The sequence below is a fragment of the Canis lupus genome, chromosome 8 (genome assembly GCF_011100685.1).
Source record: "Canis lupus familiaris isolate Mischka breed German Shepherd chromosome 8, alternate assembly UU_Cfam_GSD_1.0, whole genome shotgun sequence".
NCBI lineage: Eukaryota > Metazoa > Chordata > Mammalia > Carnivora > Canidae > Canis > Canis lupus.
The window spans coordinates 73,189,171-73,205,886 of NC_049229.1; the positions used below are offsets into that span (position 1 = coordinate 73,189,171).

The window sequence follows — 16,716 nt, forward strand, 5'->3', positions numbered from 1 at the left end:
GCCCAGGTGGTCAGGAGCAGAGTCCTCCTGCGAAGGTGCAGCGCCCCAACCCTTCTCCTGCCTCAGGGCCAAGGAGCGGCCACGGAGGGCCCAGCAGACCCGCTCTGGGGCAGAACCTCAGAGCAGGCCGGGGGTCCCGGGGGACAAGCTGCTGAAAATAGGCCCTGGGAATGTCTGAGCGTCCATGACTCAGCTGGGCCTGGGGAGGGCAGAGGAGTGCACACTGGGGAGGGAGCCAGCAGCTGCCCCGGGGCACTTGGCCCTTGAGCCTTAGGAGGGAGCAACCTGGGCAAGGCAAGGGTGGGGCGGGGGTGTGTGTGGAGGGAAGGGCAAGCGGACTGAGGTCTTGCTTGGTGCACCAGAACCCCGCAGCTGCCTCCCCCAGGTCTCGGGGGTCCTGGGGTACCCCCATGCTGTCCTGGAACAAGGCGGGGCATTCTGGGCACAGAGGCAGCCTGGGGCCAGCAGGCGTCTGCGTCCTGGCCGCTTTGTGCCTCCCGCTCGGACACGGCCCCTGTGCCTGCTGGTAGCACCAGGGCGCAAGGTGGGGAGGCCCATGGTGTCCTCCATTGTTCAGGCACCAAATGCCATAGCGCCCTCCAAGGAGCGGGGCCAGGGGGTGGGTGTCTGGGCAGGGCAGATTTGGGTCTTGAACTGGTCCCCTGAGCCAGGTCAGCGCTCTGACCCCCCACAGGTGCGTCCTGAGCCAGGTGAGCTGATGGGAGTAGGAGGCCTTGCACCTGGGGAGGGGGGCAGATCTCCAGGGGAGGCCGTCAGGGCCCGGACTGGTACCCAGCCGAGCCCAAGATGGGGGTGCTCCCGGACATAGAGTCTGGGGGGTGATGGGGACCGCAGCTGCTGAGGGGTTCCAGGCCCCGTGGCCCAGCAAGGTAGGTGGGAAGCTCCGGGGACTTGAGGAGCATGCCAGTCTGTGGCTGATGATTTTCGAGGGTTCCAGGGAGTGTGTGTGTGTGTGTGTGTGTGTGTGTGTGTGTGTGTGTGAGTGTCTGGAAAAACTGTGCTGTATACCAACTGGAGGGCCAGGCGCACGGCCCTTGGCCCCCTCTGGCATCCTCCCGTCACTCTGCAGTCCCGTGACCATGGCAACGGGGAATAACAGCAAGGCAAGCTAGCAAGAACCTCATCAACCGTTTTCAAAGGGGGGCCTCCCCCATGGTGGGCGCGGTTGGAGTCGCAGTGGGGGAGGCAACCCCGGGGCGCGGTGGGTGGAGAAGCGGACAAGGCTGGCTCATGGCCTCCCCCCGCCCCCGCCTGGAGCCTTAAGGTGGGCTGGGGGTGCAGGCTGGGTGGAAACATGGGGAGGCAGCTGGGGTACCCAGACAGACGCACTCATACACGGCTGTGTCCATGGCACCGGGACACATGTGGGCACAGCCTGGCACCCTGTGCGTGGCCCATCATCGGGGCGGGGTGGAGGCAGCCCTGCCCTGGAGCCCCAGGCCTGCAGCCAGCACCCCCGTGCAGGGCAGCCTTCTCAGGAAGCTGCAAGGGGGTACACGTGACATGAGTGGGAGTACGCACGTGGCTGGAGCCCCGTGATCCACTACGAGAGAACCCCCCACACCGTGTCAGCAGTGGTCTGGGGCCTAGGGCCCTTCTGCTGCAGCCCCTGCCCCGATGCTGCACCCCCATGTCTACACTGCTGTCCTCTGCTGTGTCTGTTTCTGAGTGTCCATCTTCCCGCCCTCCACGTCCTGCTCTTCCCCATCTCGGCCTCTCTCCAGCTCCTGGAGCCGGGAGACGGGGAAGTCAGCCCCCCACACCCCCACCCCGTCACCCTGCCTGTCTGCAGCAGCAACAGGCCAGGCCGGGGAGACACCAAGGGACGGGTGGGGCCGTGGGGGAGGGCGGGCTGGTGGGCTTACCTGCAGAAACCGTGCCGAGGTGCCCCAGCGCCGGCCACAGGGGCAGTGTCCGTGGGTGGGAGTCTGGGGGCTCCGCCAGTGTGTGGTGTGCACCCCTGCTCCTGAGGGCGACAGCCAGCCAGCCACTGAGGGGTTCCCGGATGTGGTGCCAGGCGTGCAGAGTCCAGCTGTGGCTTCAGGAAGGGAGTCGGGGGCGGGGGGGCGGAGCTGGGGGTGAGTAGAGGGCAGAGTGAGGAGCAGGAAGTGAGGCTGTGGGGTCTAGGGTGCCATCCTCATGGGGGGCTGGCCCTGGAGGTGGTCTCCGTGGCCCTTGAACCACAGAAGCTGCCACCCCCACCCCAAGCCAGGCTTGGGGGGGCAGAGGCCAGGCGGGTGGGGGCCGGGGGTGGGGGCGCCCATGGTTTCCCTCCCGTCCCCCAGTGACAGCCAAGGGGCCTATGATGGGTCAGTGGGCAAAGCCGCAGTCACCGTGTGCTCTGTGGGGAGGCAGGCGCCCCTGGGTCCTGTTCGAGGATGGTCTCCAGCACCTTCCATGAAGATGCGGCCTGGAGAGGCCCAGGGCCTGTTTTGTTTTGAGAGACGGGTGTGTCCAGGGTAGCCAGAGGGAGGGACCCGTGGAGGAAGGGCAGGAGGGGCAGACTGGCTGGGGTCCGGGCAGAGAGTGACCCCGAAGCCCCGGATGGTGCTGCTGCGGCCGGAGGTGAAGGGTCCACAGAGCCCCCGAGGGAGGGCGCCGCTCCCCAGCAGCTAGAGAGGGAGGTGGAGAGGCTGCCAGTGACCCGGAGGGAGGACAGGGCAGGGATTCCCGCAGGCCAGGCCCCCGCCCAGGCCGGGGCTACAAGGCGGACAGGAGCCCGCGCCCCTGGGCGCTCCCACCCCGGGTGCGTGGAGGCTGCCGGCTCCACCCGGCGCCAGCCCCCACTTTCCCTGGGCGGCGGCCCTGCACTGCCCCCGCCGTGCTCACTCGTGCGCTTCCCACAGAGATAAGGAGCCCCTCCCTGGACGAGATGCCCTGGGCACGGCTGGTCGCGCCTTCCCTGACAAAGCCGGGCCGCACAGATCGCGGTGACAGATCGCGGTGACACTGATGCAGGGGACGCCCCGACTTGGAGCCCCCTCGTCCAGGTCCCCCGGGCTGCTGTCCTGTGGTCTCGCGGGCAGCGGCGGGGCAGGGGGGGGGGTGTCCAGGCTCCAGGAGTGAGGAGGCCGGAGGCGAGGTCTTGGAGCGGCGGCACCAGGCTGAGATGCCCCGGCAGCTTGTCCCCGACCCTCTGCGGGACACGGGCGGTGCGGTGCGGAGGAGCGAGCCCACGCCGGTTTGCAGGGATTTGCATTTTAGCGGTGACTCGGCCCCTCCCTGGCTCCCAAGCATCCGGGGGCTCGGGCTGGGAGCGCCTTCCCGACCTGGGGAGCCCTCTCCCTAGACCCCTGCTGCCCCCGGAGCAGCCGCCCCCTCGGTGCATCTCCAAGGACTCCCGCGCGCCCCCGGGCGCCCCCCCCGCCCCCCGTCGGCTGGCCCGGGTGCTGCCCGGAGGCGGGGGTGGACCGATGACCTTTCCTAGCTGCTTGGCCTGGAACCAGGCCCTCGGGTCCAGGTCCTCGACTCGGGGGCGGGGCGCGAGGGGGCGGGTCTCGAAGGGGCGGGGCCTTGGGGTCGCTGAAAGGCGCGCGCCCGGCCGCACCCACCCAGTCCCGCTCTCCCGTCCGCTCCTGCCCTGACGTGCGCGCCGGACCCGAGCCGCTATGCCTAAGTGCCCCAAGTGCGACAAGGAGGTGTACTTCGGTGAGCGCCCCCCGCCCCCTCCCAGCCCGGGCCCCTCCAGGGCCGAGCGGGCGGGTCTCCCTGGAGGGCGGGCGCGCCCGGGACCCTGGGGCAGCGAGCCGCCGGCCGCCGGGCTGTGCGGGGGGACCCGGCGTCGGAGCCCCCCTGCCCCCGCCCCGCTGTGTCCCCCCTCGGTCCTGCTGCTCCTCCCTGGCCCTGGTCACCCCGTTCCCTGCCGTCCCCCCGCGGCGCGCCCTGGGTGGGGACCGCGCTCGAGCCGCCCCTCCCATCGCTAAGTAGAAGCAGACGCGGAAACCGGCGCTCGGGGCGCGATCCCGGGTGCCGCCTCCCCGCCCCGCGCCCCGGGGTCCACCCCGGAGGGAGGAAGTGGGAAGTGTCTTCCCCGCCTCCGCCCCAGAGAAGGGCGCCCCGCAGGCCCCACCCCTCCGGCCTGCAGCTCAGCCAGGCCCCCAGCCCTGGCCCCCCAGCGCCCCCTCTTAGCTTGCCCTGGGGACTGGAGGTGCCCCTCCCTACTCCTGGGCACAAGGGCCAGCTGGGACCCTGGGCGGCCGTGGGTGGGAGCAGGGCAGGTGGAGGAGGCTGGTGTGCCCTGTGACCCCGTAGCAGGGCCTCACCCTGGGGGGTGTCTGTGCCTCTGCAGCTGAGCGGGTGACCTCTCTGGGGAAGGACTGGCATCGGCCTTGCCTGAAGTGTGAGAAATGTGGAAAGACGCTGACGTCAGGGGGCCACGCCGAGGTAGGTGGGGCGCGCAGGTGGGCGTGCAGGGCGGCAGGGGCTCAGGGCTGGGCGAGGGCCCACAGCCCCTCATGGCCCTTCTCTTTGCAGCATGAAGGCAAGCCCTACTGCAACCACCCCTGCTACTCCGCCATGTTCGGGCCTAAAGGTACGCTTCAGGGCCCCTGACCTGCCCCCCCAGCCCCTGGCTCCCCCTAACCTGCCTACTCTTTTTTTCTGCAGGCTTTGGGCGGGGTGGAGCCGAGAGTCACACTTTCAAGTAAACCCAGGTACACCCCCACGTCCCCCAGCCTGGCGGATGCGGCCCCCGCTCCTAAGCGAGCTCCGAGGCTCGCTGGGCCCGCTCTCACCTGTCTCCGTGTCTCTCTGCACAGGTCATGGAAAGGCCATCCCTGGCTGCCCACCGGGCCACACCCTTCCAGGCTGATGGCAGGCCTCATCCCCTGGCACCCGGGGCTCCCCTGTAGACTCTCGTGCCCTCAATAAAGCTGAATGCTCAGAAGCCCTGCCTGTGTGTGCTGAGGAGGTGTGTGTGGGGGGGAGGCTGCAGCTGGCCCCTGTGACCCCAGGCCCTGCCAGGGACACTAGCTCTTCCTGCTGCGGCCAGCCTTGCTGCCCCCTGCCCTGGTGGCTGCTGTGCTGGGGACCGCCGCAGGCCGAAGCTTCCTCCACGGGGCAGGCGGCTGTGTGCCTGGAAGGCCCCACGGCGGCTCGGCTGTCCAGCGCCCGGACCCGCAGAGCTTCTGGGATGGGGCCGAGGGAGCGCCCACACTTCAGTGGCAACATGAGGCCTCCAGCCGGTGGGCGGTGGCCACAGGGTGCATCTGCTGTGCTCACACAGTTCCGGTTTTTGAGAAGCTCTGGGGGAGTTGGGCTGGGGAGTCCCTGCGTGCTCTCCCCGCTTCCTGCCGCACCCTGTCCCCATTACCCACCCGCCCCGTGTGCCAGGCAGGCCACGTACCCGCGGGGGTATCGCCTGGACACTACCACCGCTGTCCCCCACAGCCCTCCACTCCGAGGCCCAAGCGGCCGCCGGCCACCAGATGGGGAATTTGAGGACTGGCTGGGCAGTGCGTAGTTGGGGGATTTCTGGAAACTCCCCTGTCAGTTCTGGGGGCACCTGCAGGCTGGGCCACACTGGAGCCTCCCCATTCCCCGCCCCCTCCCAGCCAGTCGGACTCGGGCCCTGGCAGAGGGCCACCCCTCCTGGGCCTTGGCCCTACCCCAGGGTTTTGCCCGTGGCCGTGGAGGCCTGAGCTGGACAGTGTCGGGAGGTTTCAAGGGCCAGCTGTAGGGTGGCTCACAGAGCCTAGGCGGTGGAGCCAGAGCACGTCTGGGGGGACCGGGTAGGAGGGAACAGACGGTGCTAAGGCGAGGCAGGGTTTCTCAGGGGACAGCGGGGCAGGGGCCGGGGCGGGGGACTTGGAGATTCAGCGGTGGCTCCCGCCTCCTGCGGGTTCAGGGGCTCACAGCCAGGTGGGGCGGATGCAGGATGAGGGCTGAGCCTCCACGCCTGTGGCCGGAGGGCGGCCCAGCAGCGCAGGACACGGGTGGGGGGGAAGAGCCTCCCACGGGAAGCCGCAGAGAGGAGCCGCGGAGCCGCGCGGCGGGGCCAGGGTGTGCTCGTTGTCCCGACGGCCGCAGGGCGCTGCACCCCCGCCCGTGGGCAGGGCGGCCAGCCGGAGGGGGGCGCGGGCGGGGCGGGCGCGGGGCCTGGGCTCCGGGGCGCGGGGGGTCACGCCCGTGCCCACGCGTACCGCAGGCAGCCCGCCGGCTCCCCAGGCCCGGGCGCCGTCCGAGACACCGGAGACGCGGCTGCCCCCCGCCCCGCCCCGCCCCGCGGCGTCGGTGCGCACGGCCGGACCCGGGCAGGGGCAGGGGCAGGGGCAGGGGCGGGGGCGGGGCGGGGCCGGCGAGCAGGGCGGCCGGGGTGCGCGGGGGCCTCGGGGGCCTCGGGGCCCGGCCCCGCCGCGCTGCGCTCCCGGGCGCTGGCCCTGCGGGCGCCGCTTGGGGCGGGCGGGGCCGTGGCCGCCTCCGGGCTGCAGGGGGCGGGCCCCGCGGAGCCGCCGACGCGCATTGGCCGCTGCGGCGCAGGAAGCGCGTCCGCCGGGGGCCGCGGGCGCTGGGGGCGTGTCCGGGCCGCGCCGCACCGCCCGCCTCGGACGCCGGGACCGCGAGGGCGACATGGGGCGGCGGCGCCGGGCGGAGCAGGAGCGGGCGGGCGCGGCCGGGGCCCTGCCGGACGCCATCGCCGCGCTCAGCCGGACGCTGCCCGCCGGGCCCAGCCCCGAGACCTTCCGCCGCGCCAAGTTCGACCGTCCGGAGGCGGTGAGGCCCGCGGCGGGGCTGGGGGAGGCGGGGCGGCGGCGGCCACGCTGACCGCCGCCCTCTGATCGCTCAGGCCCCGCCGCTCTGGCGGATGCTCTTCCTCGCGCTCTCGCCGCTGCCGGGCGACTGCGCCCCTGCGCCCCGGGCCCCGCCGGCGCCCCCGGCCCTGGGTAAGCCCCGCCCACCGCGAGCCCCGCCCACCGCGAGCCCCGCCCCCGCAGGAAGCCGCGCCCCGCAGCCCTGGCCCTGCCCACTCGCCGCGGGGGCCTCCGGCTCCTGTGGCCCCGCCCCCGGTAAGCCCCGCCCCCGCGGCTCTGGCCCCGCCCACCCGGCCACGGCCCCGCTCCGGCGAGGCCCCGCCCCCTCGTGAGCCCCGCCCCCGAGCCCCGGCGCCCCTCCGCCCCGCCCCCAGTGCCCTGCTGACCCCTGCGACCCGGGCCTCCGCTTGGTGGCCGTGCGGGGCCCCGGAGGCCCGGGCGGGGCGGTGCCCACTGGGCGCCCCCTGAGCAGCCGGGCCCCTTCCCAGAGGCTCAAGTCCGCCTGGTGAAGAGGGCGCTGCGCTCCCAGGGCTACCCCCGGCGGGCGCTGGCACAGCTCCCCGAGGACGGCGCCCGGGGCAGCCGCGAGCTCCTGCTGGCCCTCGCCTGGCTCCTGGCCCGCGGGCCCCTGCTCGAGCGGCTGCTGGGCCGGACACGCGTGCGGCTGGGCGACGAGGTAGCCCTGTGCCAGGTGCGTGTGGGGTGAGCGGGCATCGGGCGGCCTGGGCCAGCCCTCGGGGCCGCCCTGGGGGTCGGCGGGGCCACCCCTGCGCCGGCCTCCTGCCCTCCCCCCTTCCGGGCAGCCCCGGGGGCCCACGGCTTTCACTCGGGGTGGGGGGGCGTCTTTTCTCTCTCTCCCTCGGGGTCTCCGCAGGGGGTGGGGGAGCAGGGCGTGACCCCCGTTCCCTCTCCAGGGCGAAGCCCCGGCCAGTCCTGGCCCGCCCGCGGCCTGCGGGGGTGCAGATGGCCCTGTGGACATACGCCACTTGCAGTGGTTGATGGGAAAGCTGCGGCTGCAGTGGCGAAACCTGATGACCAGTCAGCAGGAGCAGTGTGCCCTCCTGGGCAAGGTATTGGGGCTTGAGGGTTGTCCCCGGGGCCCGCGGCCTCTCTCTGCCCGAGGCCTGTCCACCCAGGAGCCCGGGTGTGCCCTGCAGTGGCCCGGATCCTGAGCCCCGGGCTCCAGGTGGTCCAGGGGAGTCCAGGGCAGGTGGACCTGGGCATCGCTGGGACAGGGAGCCATGGGTTGGGGAGCCTGTTCCTGGAAGTCGTCAGGGGCCTCAGGCTCCGTCTCTGAGCAGAATGATCTCTGGGCCCTGGGGGAGCCGCAGCTGCCTTGGTGTTTTTCCGGGAGGAAGGTACCCCCTCCTACCACATCCTGGGTGCTCGTGGGCAGTGGGCAGCTTCTGTAGGGTTCCTAGAGGCTGGTAAGGCTCCGTGATGGGGGCACAGGTCACCCTTACAGGCCCACTGCAGCTAGGCTCAGAGGACACTGGGCAGGGATGCTCAGACTCCCACTCCCACCACTGTGGGCCCCGCCACCCAGCATCCCTGCACCCCTGTATCCCTGCACCTCTGTACCCTTGCACCCCACACCCCTGTATCCCTGCATCTTTGTATGCATGCACCCTGCACCCCTGCACCCTTAAACCCCTATATCCCTGCACTCCTGTGCCCCTGCACCCTGCACCCCTGCAGAGAGCCTTTTGCTCCCTCAGCCCTTCTTAGAACCTGTCTCTTGCTTGGCCTGGGCTCCAGTTGCTCCTCCTGCGTGGGCCATGGCCACTCATTAACCTCCGTGATGCCTTCAGGCCTCACCTTGCCGAGAAGCTTCCCTGCCTCCCAGACCCAAATGGTCACTCTGTGTCCCTGCTGTTGGCTCCACCGGACCATGTAGCCTGTCCAGAGGCTGTTTCTCCCCCCACGTAGACCTGGCACTCAGTGAACTTAGGGAGAAGCAGGGGTGCCCCATTCGATTCCCACCATGCCCCTGGGAACTGGGTGGGACAGGGAGGCTACAGGGGGACTGTCCAGCGCCCCTCCCACTGCAGGGGTCTCTGGGAGGGCCCTGGGCCAGCACCCCCGCAGTGCTGACTGCTCTCTGAGCCTGACCCTGGCCTGCCCTGGACCACCTTGGCAAGGCGAGGCCCGTTTCCTTGCTTCCTCCTGCTCAGCCTGGGGTTGGCACTGCCTGTTTCAGATCCACTCGTATACCCGTGGCTGCCACAGTGACCGAAGCCTCGGCCACCTGTCTGTTGCTGAGACCGAGATGCTCAGGGACCCGGAGGGAGGCCGGCAGGTGAGGGCTGGTGTGGGTCCCCCTCCTGTCTGAGCCAGGTGTGTGTCGGTGCCGTAGGACTGCAGAGACCAGAGGTAGTGGGGTTGAGGTGGGCGGGGGGCTGCGAAGGAGGACCCAGCCGACCCGCTTTGATCTCTGAGTGATTGCCCAACTCACCATCTTGCTGATGTGGGGGACAGGCACGTCCAGAGGGCCTCCCCTGGCACCCTAGACCAGGATGCAGACCGGCTGTTGTGTGTGCCTGTGGCTGGGCATGGTTAGGGCCCCAGGGGCACAGGTGTCTAGGCTGGACTGGCAGCTGGGGGAGGGGGCCCTTTGGAATTAAGGAAGACTGCTTGAGGGTCAAGGTCACGATGGGGGTGCCTGGAGCCCGAGCAGGGGTCATCTGGCGATGGAGGTGGTGGGCAGAGGGCTGGTCTAGCATGGCCCGACTTTGCTGACTTTCGTTTCGGTGGCCCCCGATCTGTCATGATTGTTTCCTTCCCTTGGGCTGGCACGGCCAGGGTGTCCTGGGCCAGGCCCAGGGCTGGCTGTCACTTGAGGGCTGGACTCTGGCTCGTCCAGAGTGTGAGGCTGGCACCATGCAGCCTGGGGGGCACTTGGCCAGGCAGGAGGGCTGAGGCTCAGGGCTGGTGCGGCCGCTCTTTCCAGGCCCAGCAGATCCCAGCCTTGGAGTCACGTGCTCCCAGAAGGTCCTGTATCCCGTTAGTGGGGTTGGGGTGGCCACCTGGGGGTGCCTGCCAGGCCCGCATCCCTGGCCAATACCTGGCTGGCCCCGTTCAGGCAGGGCTGCACTTGTCCCTGGCCGTGCGGAGGCAGTAGTATCTCGGCGACCCGAGGTGCCCTTTTACGGGTGACTCAGCGAGGCCGGGCCTCCTGCCCCTGGGGGCCCCGGCCTGCATGCCCCCCCTCCTGTCTGACGCTGGGGCGTGTTGCAGCTGCAGGACCGCAGGTGGCGTGGGGTGGATGGGGGTCACGATCGGTTTCCTTCCCAGCGTCTCTGGAGGGCGAGTGGCAGAAACCTGGGCCAGTGTACCCAAAGGACCTGCACTCCTGGGATGGGTCCCAGAAGCTTCTGGAGAGATCTGTGGTTGCTGTGGGTGGCCAGGCGTGCCGCGGAGCAGCTGGGCAGCACGCGTGCTTGGCTCCGGGCTGGGCCTGCAGGCCTCTCGCGTCCCTGTGCCTGGCCACAGCAGCGGGCTGCAGCGGGGGGAGGGGGGGACTCCAGCACCGGGCCGGAGGTGGGGGGCAGCGGGGACTCATTGCGCCTTCCTGTTGTGCCTGCCCCCCTTTCCCTAGCCTGGGAGGTGGGGAGCCCCCGCGGACTGTTCTCGGAAACCACAGAACTGAGCTCGCCTGCGCGCACGTGGTCTGCAGGGCGCTCCTCTCAGCCTCCGGGGCTGTGCTCCGCTAGGCCCCCCCGCTGGAGGGGCAGGGGGCGAGGCTGTCCCCATCTGGCCCCTGGAGCCCCAGGTTCCGGCTGTAGGAAGTGGACTCCTGGTTGCCTGCTGGCCGTCTGCTGCGGAGCGGGGGCAGAGCAGGGGCCCCTCCGGGTGGGGAGACCCGGGCCCCACCCCGGGCCGGTGTGTAGGGCGTGTGCCCCGAACCTTCCCGCCGGCGGCGTGGCAGAGCTCTTCGCTGGCCGCTGTGCTCTGGCCCCTCGTCCTGGCCGCACAGCGCGCCGCTGGGTTCCCAGGAAGCCCGGCAGGTCTGCCTTCTAGAAGGAGCTGTGGGTGCCGCCCGGCGGGTGTGCTGTGTTCAGAGGAGCCACAGCAGGTGCAGGCCTGTGGCTTCCTGGTGGGGGTGGCGGGGCGTGCTGGGGCCCGGACGGGGCTCGAGGAGGCCTGACTGCGCCTCCCCAGTGACCAGTGGGCCCCCCAGTGTGGGACTCCTGACCCCCGCCAAGCTCCTGGAGGCCGAGGCCGGGGCAGGCACTCCGCGAGCGGCAGCAGCCCTGGGGCCCGTGGCCGTCTGTGGGTCCACCTGTTTGTGTGGGGGGCGCAGGTTCGGGGTGTGCAACCCGGCCTCCCTGCCGCTGGGGTTCCCAGGTTGCCCAGGAGGGGTTCCCTCTCCCGAGAGCCCGGCAGGCTCCCCGTTCTGGGCTCCCTCACCTGCCCGCCGTCTCGGGCTGCGGCCCCCAGTGAGGGTTGTGGGGCAGAGGTCCTGAGTCCAAGGTGCTTGATGTCCGCTCCTGACTCCGTGGGGACCGTGGGCGTGTCGGCCCGGTCGCGTCTGGAGGTGGGGCTGCCCTGCCTTGCCTGCCCGGAGATGGCCAGGCCGGCAGTGGCGGCGGTGACGGGCTTGCGGGCCAGAGGGACGGGCGTCGGCGCTGGGGCTCCCCGGTGGGCAGGTGGGGCTCTGACCTGGCCGCGCTGTGTGCTTTGCCTTGCAGCTGCTCCGGAGGCTGGAGAGTGAGAACGCGCGCCTGGAGGCTGCCCTGGCGTGGCGGCGCCGGGAGCTGGTCTTCTGGCAGTGGATGGTACGACGGGGCCCCCCAGCCTTGAGTGCAGCCAGCAGCCCTGGGGGCACCTCCATACTGCCCAGACGGGAAGGGGCGTCGGGGGCGGGGGGCGCATACACACCCGGCCATGAAGCCAGCTTCAGACCCGGGGCCCTCTCCAGGACTCTGTCCCGTCCCCGTTGCTGCCCAGCTCCCCGGGAGCCCCAACTTCTCAGCATCCAGCCTGCCCTGGCCTCTGGCCTGCTGGGGTGACAGGTAGCTGTCCACCCACGGCGGTGGGCGCCGGCCCCATGGGCTGAGGGGCTGGGCCTGTGGTTAGGAGCCCTGGGCTCGCTGCCTGCCTCTTACAGGGTGGGGTCTCTCTCTGCAGGACACCGTCCTGGGGGCCTGCCCCCTGGAGGCCGCACAGCCCCCGTTTCTGCCCAGGATCCCCGAGTCGGGGGCTGACCAGTTGGAGATGGTGGCTCAGCAGCTGCAGGCCCTGCACGAGGAGCTGCAGGGAGCCGTGGAGCCCCGGCGGGCGGCCTGGGAGGCCAGGGTGAGGGGGCGCTGATGCAGGGACTGCGCTCTGTCCCCACGTAGCCCCTCCCAGCCCCCCAGCCCCGCCCTGCTCCCCGGGAGCCACCCCAGTTGCCTCGCCTTTTCTGAGGCATCGTGAAGTAACTTGCAGGCAGGGTTTTCCCTAAAGTCTTCAGGACCCCGTGAAGCGGGGGTGTTCCCAGCAGCCTGCGGCCCCTCCCGTCCGTGGTGGTGACCCCTGGAGCGTGTTTGATGTTTGCAGGCGTTTCTCCCAAGCTGCCTGCAGCGGAGCCCGCTGAGGGCCAGGGTCAGGGCCACGACTGGGGACACAGCCTCTTCTCACTCCCCCGCCCCTGGGCTGGGCTTGCCTGGAGCACCAGTGCTGGGCAGGCGCTGTCCCCCTCCTGGGAGCCCTGGGAAGGCAGTGGGTGTGGGAGGCCGAGCCTGACCCCGGCACGGTGGGTGGGGGTGGGGGTAGGTGGCTGGAGGGTTGGCCCTCGGCTCTGAACAGGCCCCGGGGGACCTGGTGAGCTGGCTGGCCTGCCGCTGGGCGGTGCTGCAGTCCGCTGGGTGCTCGGGTGCTGGCCGTGTCCCGGGCCCACTGCTGGCTCAGGGCTCAGGTGCTCGGGGAGGGTGATGTACAGGCTGGACAGCCAGCACCGGGGTTGGCCCCTTCCCCGGGGAGGAGTGGGATCTGGGCCTGCAGCCTGTGTCCTGGCCAGGGGGCGGCTGCCCCTGGCTCACGAGCCGCCTTGTCCCCAACGCAGGTTGGAGGCTCGGGGTCCGAGTGGAGCGCTCTGCAGCGGGCCACCCAGGAGGCCGTGGGACAGGAGCTGGCGGCGCTTCGGCGGGCCTGGGAGGAAGGTGGGGCCCCGGCCCAGCCCCACGGACCCTGCCGGCTGGTGAAGAGTGATGCCAGAGCCTCGGGGGGCCCGGGGCTGCGGGCTGCCGAGGTGATTGGGGCACTGCGCAGCCGGGAGGCCTGCCTGGAGGCGGTGCTGCGCCAGCTGCAGAGCCAGTGTCGGCAGGAGCTGGCCCAGTTGGCGGCGGCCCTGCCCGGCCTCATCTGGATCCTGCCGCCTGGTCATTGAGGGGCTGTGGGTGGCCCTCCTCCAGGGAGAGGCCTCCAGGGGGGCCGGGCCCCGGGGACGAGGCAGACACAGAGCCCGTGGCTGTCCTCACCGGGCACAGCCCAGCCTCCTGGCTGGCGATACTGGGGCAGGACGACAGGCCCAGCGAGGTGTCCGTGGGCATTCAGGACCAAGAGAGTACGCACAACTGGGTTGTAGAGGCCTCCCTGCAGGGGTGAGGCCCTGTCCTGCCCCCCCCGCCCCCCTTCCAGGTTGCCGTCTGGGCGGGGCTGGGTCTGCTCAGGCCTGGGGGAAGGGGCCCCTGGGTGTCAGGCATCAGGGTCGCCGGTGCCCCTCACGCACTGCATCCGGGCCCCCACCGCATGCCCCGCCTCGTTGGGCCTGGTGTGTGCGTGTGTTGGGCAGGGACGCTGGCTGGGAGCCTGGGGTGGGGGCTCTGTTCCTTTCCTGGGGGCGGTGCTGGGGGTGAGGGGGAGGCCACTGTGGACAGAGGGGGCTTTGTTCGTGAGTCCGATGGGGGAGCTGGGCTCGGCCCTGACAAAGAGCCATCTGTGTCTGGGGGACGTGCCCCCAGCGCGCCGGAACAGGCCCCCTCCATCGCAGGGGCCTCAGCCTGTCGGCACCCCTCACCCAGCAGGCGCAGACGGCCTCATCCTGCCTCCCACCAGGCTCCCCTTGGCCCGGGGCAGCTGAACCCCAGCCTGCTGCTGCCAGCCGGTTCAGGCCCGGGGACACTTCCAGAGCCTGAGTCCCCAGCAGAACATCCTCGGCTTTTCCTGCTGCTCATGCTTGGGGCGCTGGGCTGGGCCAGCCTGGTCCCCACCCCCATCCTGGGGGACACGCCGGGGCTCCCTCTGTGCTGTCACGCCAGGCAGACTGGTCAGAAGCACGGGCCGGACCAGGCAGTGGCCGGCAGGTTCCCCCTTCAGGAGAGCCTCTGGGCCTGCGCCCCAGCTTCCTGGCCCGGGGTCCCTCCCTCCAGCCACAGGCCCCCCCGCTCCTCCTCGGGGCTCCAGCTGTAGGCCAGGCACACGGGCCTCGACCCTCCGCCTGCCCTGCCCTCAGCCATCACGACCACCGGGTGGGACCCTTCGCGTCTCAGAAACGAGTCCACTCAGAACTGCCCGCCTTGGAGGACCGTGTCCGAGCCAGGCCGCCCCTGGCCCCTGAAGCTTGGCTTTTACAGGCCCAAGGAAGCTCGGTCTTACGGAGCTGTCACTTCTCAGACCGGTCTGTAGGTCCAATACAGCCCCACTGAAAACCCCGAGTGTGTCTGTGATGTCCGTGAGAGGTACTCGGGGAGGGGCGGCCCCGGGCGGCCAAGGCCGGGGGAAGCTGCCCGGGAGCAGGTGCGCTCTGCTGGGCTCCTACGGGTGCCGCCGTAAGCACGCACCTGGTGGCTGGGGAAGCGCGGCCCGGCGGCCCGGCCGTAGGCGGGCAGGGGTGCGGGGCCGTCGGCAAGGTCCATCTCCCACAGGCGGCCCCTGTGACGCTCCTCTGCCTCCCCTGCAGCCCCAGGCTGGTCGGTGACAGTCCTGAGATGCACATGATGCGACCGGCCCACAGGTGGAGGCCGGGCCCCCCACCTCCGAGGTGCCAGGCGCAGGCGCAGGCGCAGGCCGGCAGAGCTCATGTGCACGCTACGGGCCGGCCCGGCCAGCGAGGGGCAGTGGGGGCTGCTCTGGGCAGGCAGGTGTCTGAGGGTGGCTCAGCGGGGCAAGGACACCACGCTCCACTGGCCACCACCGACGCCAGAAGCCTGCTTCTCTGAAGACTCCATCTTATGGACAAGGGAGGATGAGGCAGCCTAGAATCCCTTCGTGACACTTGTGACCTGCGGAGACTTGGCGTAGAGGACACAGAAGGGAGTGGGACCCTGGGGAGGCCCCGCCGGGAAGAGGAAGCGGGTCACCATGGGACCTGGACGGGAGAGGTGGGAGGTGGCACCAGCCCGCCGGGTGGGCGCAGGGTCCTCGCAGGGCAGGGCTGGGCGGCTGGAGCCCAGGCTGGGGAGGCCCTTCCCCCGGGGCTGGGAGGAGGGGGGACCCGCACGGCAGCCGGCCGGTAAGTGTGGCCACGCGCCCCGCTGTGACCAGGCCTCCTGGGTCCGCGAGGGAAGGACACACAGGTCACGAGGGGACCTATGAGGAGACCTCAGAGGAGGCCACGCAGGCGTCACGGGGGGGGCCTTGGTGGCCCGGGCCCGCGGGCTCCAGGACCTGCGTCTGCTGTCCTTGCCCGCACCCGTGCTGGCCTCTCGGGTGTTTTACCAACTACGGCGCCAACAGGGCCCGCGGGCAGCCGTGCACACAAGTCCGTCTGTGTCCTGCGCCCACGGCGACCTTTCCCCGCCCCAGCTCCCGGGTCCTGGCCCTGACCTCCGCGCCCACCGGCCGGCTGCCTCTCCCTTCAGCTTGGGGCCTCCGGGGCTGTTGGCCCACCCTGGCTGGACCCACGCTTGGGGGCGCGGCTGGCGGGGCCGCAGGCTGGTCACGTCCACATTCTGGGGCCGCGATGCACTCGGGATGGAAGCCTGGGTGGGGGGCGCGGCTGGTGACCTGGCCTGGGTGCTCCCCTCATGTGTCCCCAGCCCCCGTGTCCCCCGCAGGGTGTCTGGCCGCCTCCCCAGCTCTTCCCGGCTGCGCTGGCTGTGCCCCAGCATTCCCGCAGCGCCTACACGCTGCCAGCGCCGGAGGATAACCGTCATACCCTGGGCGGCTGGGCGGCGGGTCGAGGTGTCAGGGTGGTGGGCAGAGCCGAGGACGGGCTGGGGGACCCGGAGCCAGGAGGGGTCCACGCATGGAAACGGGGTGTGCGTGGGGGCAGCGCAGCGCTCGGGAGGGTCGGGGCGCAGGGGCTGCACACGCCCGTGGCCCGATGGGCTGTCCCGCCGAGCCGCCGATGGCTTTGCTCCAGAAAACCCCCGTGCCCCTGGGTGAGCCGAGCTGGGCTGGGGAGGTGGGGTGGGGGCTGGGCCCAGGCGGGTCCAGGTGGATACGGGCTCTGGGCTCTGTGGCTGACTTGGTTCTGGAGCACGCGAGCTGATGGCTCTCTTGTGTTTCCTTCTGGTTTACTCAGATTCTTTATAACACCAAGGTCCCCCCCACCCCTGTTTTGGGAACCATTTATATTTCTTGGTGGTAAAAGGCTAACATTAAATTTCCGACCTTAACCATTTTTAGGTGTATGGGTCAGTGGTGTTACGTACTTCCCCACCGTTGGGCAGCAGATATCCAGAACCTCAGCCCGTCAAGCTGAAACCCCGGCCCCATCCACACTCACTCCCCGGCCCGTCCGCTGCATGGATGAGGCTCCTGGAGGGCCCTCAGGTGAGCGCACCACATGCGCTCTGTCCTTCTGTGACAGGCTGAGGTCACCCAGGGCCCTGTCCTCACGGCTCGCCTCTGGGAGCAGGGGTCAGGCCTTCCGCCCTTACCCTGAGACTGAGTCCCGTCCCATCTGTGGACAGACGGCGCTGTGTTTGTCCTTCTTCCAGCTGTGGGGTGTTGTGGATGATGTGCCAATATCCCTCCTCCGGGGGGACCATGCCTGTCTGGGTTGCCGTGGGCCAGACGT

General features: G+C 70.7%; 3 protein-coding genes across 3 annotated transcripts; 2 read left to right on the forward strand and 1 right to left on the reverse strand.

Moving 5' to 3' along the window:
• Nucleotides 1–3,220, reverse strand: LOC111097177 (basic proline-rich protein-like). Its single transcript, XM_038545991.1, has 3 exons — nt 2,355–3,220; nt 1,887–2,093; nt 1–1,503 (listed from the first exon to the last, which is right to left on the reverse strand). The coding sequence occupies exons 1-3, from the start codon at nt 3,218–3,220 to the stop codon at nt 1,419–1,421; spliced, it is 1,158 nt and encodes a 385-aa protein (XP_038401919.1). The 3' UTR covers nt 1–1,418.
• A 297-nt stretch (nt 3,221–3,517) lies between these two features.
• Nucleotides 3,518–4,906, forward strand: CRIP1 (cysteine rich protein 1). The gene is made up of 5 exons (XM_038545963.1): nt 3,518–3,669; nt 4,310–4,404; nt 4,495–4,552; nt 4,627–4,673; nt 4,779–4,906. The coding sequence occupies exons 1-4, from the start codon at nt 3,630–3,632 to the stop codon at nt 4,665–4,667; spliced, it is 234 nt and encodes a 77-aa protein (XP_038401891.1). The 5' UTR covers nt 3,518–3,629; the 3' UTR covers nt 4,668–4,673; nt 4,779–4,906.
• A 1,682-nt stretch (nt 4,907–6,588) lies between these two features.
• Nucleotides 6,589–16,317, forward strand: TEDC1 (tubulin epsilon and delta complex 1). Its single transcript, XM_038545961.1, has 8 exons — nt 6,589–6,732; nt 6,806–6,902; nt 7,259–7,461; nt 7,685–7,840; nt 8,971–9,069; nt 11,462–11,548; nt 11,901–12,068; nt 12,817–16,317. The coding sequence occupies exons 1-8, from the start codon at nt 6,589–6,591 to the stop codon at nt 13,138–13,140; spliced, it is 1,278 nt and encodes a 425-aa protein (XP_038401889.1). The 3' UTR covers nt 13,141–16,317.
• Nucleotides 16,318–16,716: the final 399 nt, after the last annotated feature.

Bases quoted from the DNA above. Each gene is read 5' to 3' on its own strand.
- LOC111097177 (XM_038545991.1), bottom strand. From the start codon at position 3,220: ATGCAAATCCCTGCAAACCGGCGTGGGCTCGCTCCTCCGCACCGCACC. The intron at 2,094-2,354 runs GTGACTGCGGCT...ACTCACCCCCAG, and splicing joins GCCTCCCCACAGAGCACACG to CTCCGCCCCCCCGCCCCCGA. The intron at 1,504-1,886 runs GTAAGCCCACCA...ACCCCCTTGCAG, and splicing joins CCTCGGCACGGTTTCTGCAG to CTTCCTGAGAAGGCTGCCCT.
- TEDC1 (XM_038545961.1), top strand. From the start codon at position 6,589: ATGGGGCGGCGGCGCCGGGCGGAGCAGGAGCGGGCGGGCGCGGCCGGG. The intron at 6,733-6,805 runs GTGAGGCCCGCG...CTGATCGCTCAG, and splicing joins AGTTCGACCGTCCGGAGGCG to GCCCCGCCGCTCTGGCGGAT. The intron at 6,903-7,258 runs GTAAGCCCCGCC...GCCCCTTCCCAG, and splicing joins GCCGGCGCCCCCGGCCCTGG to AGGCTCAAGTCCGCCTGGTG.
- CRIP1 (XM_038545963.1), top strand. From the start codon at position 3,630: ATGCCTAAGTGCCCCAAGTGCGACAAGGAGGTGTACTTCG. The intron at 4,405-4,494 runs GTAGGTGGGGCG...TTCTCTTTGCAG, and splicing joins CGTCAGGGGGCCACGCCGAG to CATGAAGGCAAGCCCTACTG. The intron at 4,553-4,626 runs GTACGCTTCAGG...TTTTTTCTGCAG, and splicing joins CGCCATGTTCGGGCCTAAAG to GCTTTGGGCGGGGTGGAGCC.